Source organism: Cebus imitator, unplaced genomic scaffold (genome assembly GCF_001604975.1).
Source record: "Cebus imitator isolate Cc_AM_T3 unplaced genomic scaffold, Cebus_imitator-1.0 Scaffold404, whole genome shotgun sequence".
Lineage (NCBI taxonomy): Eukaryota > Metazoa > Chordata > Mammalia > Primates > Cebidae > Cebus > Cebus imitator.
The window spans coordinates 1,553,003-1,556,339 of record NW_016107719.1 but is presented as its reverse complement, the minus strand read 5'-3'; the positions used below and the strand labels follow the sequence as shown (position 1 = coordinate 1,556,339).

The 3,337-nt window shown below is 39.6% G+C and overlaps 1 protein-coding gene across 2 annotated transcripts in view; it reads left to right on the top strand.

The window, feature by feature from the left end:
• Positions 1 to 3,337, top strand: part of DDX17 (DEAD-box helicase 17) — a 26,426-nt gene that overhangs the window by 3,024 nt on the left and 20,065 nt on the right. For both annotated transcript variants that reach the window (XM_017509000.2, XM_017509001.2), the window contains exon 2: positions 3,030 to 3,180. In XM_017509000.2, coding sequence (XP_017364489.1) covers positions 3,030 to 3,180 — 151 coding nt within the window. The remainder of the gene's footprint in view (positions 1 to 3,029; positions 3,181 to 3,337) is intronic.

Genomic DNA, 3,337 nt, shown 5'->3' with positions numbered 1-3,337 from the left:
TAGAGACGGGGTTTCACCATGTTGACCAGGATGGTCTCGATCTCTTGACCTCGTGATCCACCCGCCTCGGCCTCCCAAAGTGCTGGGATTACAGGCTTGAGCCACCGCGCCCGGCCTCAGATGACATTTTTTAAAAATTTCAAATGAACTGGCCTTTCAAGGTCTGCCCCAGCTCTCTCTCTCCCAAGACATGCTCTTGATTTGAATTGCTGTTCTACTCTTAACTGAATGTTACACAGTTGAAGTGGTGGTTACTTTGAAAAGGAAATGGGTGAGGTCATTTCATGTGTTTTACATGTGTGATGCAAAAATGATAGGCATTGTACATTCGAAGTAGTATTTTTAATGTTAACATGAATCTTCAAAGCCGAATTTTTTTGCAAAGCCGAGTTAAATTGCTGACTGTTAATTGCAGCAATTGTTAATTGCTGACTGGATAAAAACATTTCAGGGGCATACTAAACCAGCGTACGATGTGTATTTTAAAGATATCATGGATATGCTCAAAAGTAAAATGTTTTCTTGAATTTTGAGGTCATTGATTATGTCAGCATTAATTGTAAACATGGAAGACAGCATATTTTCCAAGAACTCCATGTTTCAAATTAGATGTTCAGTGCAGAGTAGTGTATCTTGAATAGCCAGAGAAATATGGAGAGAGGAAAAAAATACATAAATGGTAATGAGGTAATGATTAGTTTAAAGCCCTACCAGGAACCTTACTTTCAAAAGTTTTATTTTTTTCCTAGATTATTAAGGTTTGGGTATTATTGCAGTACAGCAGTACCAATGAAATACTTTATAGTTTGCAGGAGTGATAATCCAAAGACTGTACTTCTTGAAAAGTGCCTTATTTAGCTGCTTCATTTGCAAGTGTGGGGGGTGGCAATTGAGGTGGCCTTTTGGTCTGTTCACTATTGCACTATTGAGCCTTAAGCTGAGGAGCATATTAAAGATGTTGATGTGTATCCCGATGCTATGTTCTCTCCCTGTTCTGATTCTTAATTTGTCTTACTGCCTCAGCAGTGGTATAAAGAATTAGCCAAGTTCTACTTGTTGAATGTAAGTATCCAGTGATCCCAATAAAATTTTCCTGTCATCAATTTTTGTTACATTTGTGTTTAGAGGAATGTCTAGCGGGTTAAGCCAGAGTTCTAATGCTTTGAATTGCAGGAAATTGAGGCCCTGTAGAATAATACATCTGCTGCAGCCTGTCAGTTATAAAGTGGAACTTTATATAAGATGATGTTATGGCCAGGCGTGGTGGCATATGCCTGTAATCCCAGCACTTTGGTTTTGGGAGGCCGGGGCGGACAGATCGTGATGTCAGCCCGGTGAACATGGTGAAAACCCATCTCTATCCCCCCCAAAAAAAAATTAGCTGAGCTTGGTGGTGCACACCTGTAATCCCAGCTAATCTGGAGGCTTGAGGCAGGAGAATTGCTTAAACCCTGGGGGGCGTAGGTTGCAGTGAGCTGAGATTGTGTCACTGCACTCCAGCCTGGGTGACAGAGCTAGCCTCTGTCTTCGGATGGGGAGATGATGTTACAAGTGGGTTAGAGTGGGAAGAGGAACCTAAATTAAGTACAGTGTATTACAATGAGTAAAGAAATTGTCAGTGAGAAAAATGCTATACAGTTTGTATGCCAAACAAAGCCCTGCACTTAACAAGATTGAAATAGGGAAGATGAAGGCCATGATAGTGTTAAGATATTTCTAGGAAAAGTAGCTTCTGATTTGTTAAATTTTAGCTTAGGCTAGTGGTCATACATATTTGTATTCCCCTTGAGCTTGTCTGTTGTTGTGAAAGGTATGTAAAAAGCAGGAAGTTGATCTTGAGTAATTAGTTAACTTTTAAAACCTTAAATCTTGTTAGTGGCTTTTCTGTACATTAGTAATACTGTTTGGGAACAAGGAGAAGATACAAGGTACAAGTAGAGACGAAGAAGGAGAGGTCGTAAATCTATGTTCAGCTTTTTGTTTTGTTTTTTTTTGAGATGGAGTCACCCTCCGTCTCCCAGGCTGGAGTGCAGTGGTGCCATCTCAGCTCACTGCAACCTCCACCTCCCTGGTTCCAGCTGTTCTGTGGCCTCAAGCCTCCCAAGTAGCTGGGATTACAGGCGTGCACCACCAGTGTTTAGTAGAGACAGGGTTTCTCCATGTTGTCCAGGCTGATCAGAACTCCTGACCTCAAGTGATCTGTCTGCCTCTGCTTCCCAAAGTGCTGGGATTGTGAGCCACTAAACGTGGCTTCTTCAGCTCTTTTATTAGAATAAGCTAAAAATGAAGACCAGCCTACGAGGAGTGCTCTTCACAGTTTAAAGGGGGAAGGACCCAAGAAGCTATTCTAAGATGGAGGGACATGCTTGGAGTGTATTTTCCTCCTTGTCCACAATCTTGCCTTTAACTGAAACTTAAACTAATGTCATCCTTTGCCTGCCTGCCTGTTACACAAGAGTAGAAACTTGTTTCTGTTTTATTTACTTTAGTAACTCCAGCAGGGCACCACTTCAAATAGTAACTGATACATAGTTGGTACCTAATAATTATTTGTTGACTGAAATGATGCTTACTTGTGCTGAGTGCTTGTGCTTGTTATGCCAGATACTTTTATAGCACATTACACATTATTAGGTCATTTTCTCAGCAGCCTCTGAAATACGTGGTATTATTTCTAACTTGCATAGGAAACTGAGGTGTGTAGAAGTTAAATAATTCGAATCAAATTGTACAGTAAGTGGCAGAATCAAAACTCAAACAATGTCTGGTTCCAGAATCTGTGATTGTAATCCTTTGAATATATACAGGAATTTTTGATTTTTCACCTACTATAGCCATACTCATAAACAGTTATTCTTGTTGGGTAGTAAAGGAAGTTTTACACACTTCTCCATACCTTTAAATAGGAGTGAATAACATGGTCTTTTGGAAGTAGGCTGGTAGTAGTCTATCTCTTTTGAATCTTTTTATGGTGTGTAAGATATATTACTTCAAAAATACTGATGAACTGAAAATTCTGATGTTCCTAGATTTGGAGCAAGAGGTGGTGGTGGCCTTCCCCCGAAGAAATTTGGTAATCCTGGGGAGCGTTTGCGTAAAAAAAAGTGGGATTTGAGCGAGCTCCCCAAGTTTGAGAAAAATTTTTATGTGGAACATCCAGAAGTAGCAAGACTGACTCCAGTAAGTTTCTGTGTGTGTTTTAATGTACAGATTATTGAACCAGTAGATATAGTGGTTAGAGTTTATTCATACACTAGTATTGCTGTTTTACATTTTATTCTAGTGTGGTGGTATTTTTCTTTTTAGAAAAATTTTTTTTCTTTTTTTTTTTTTTGAG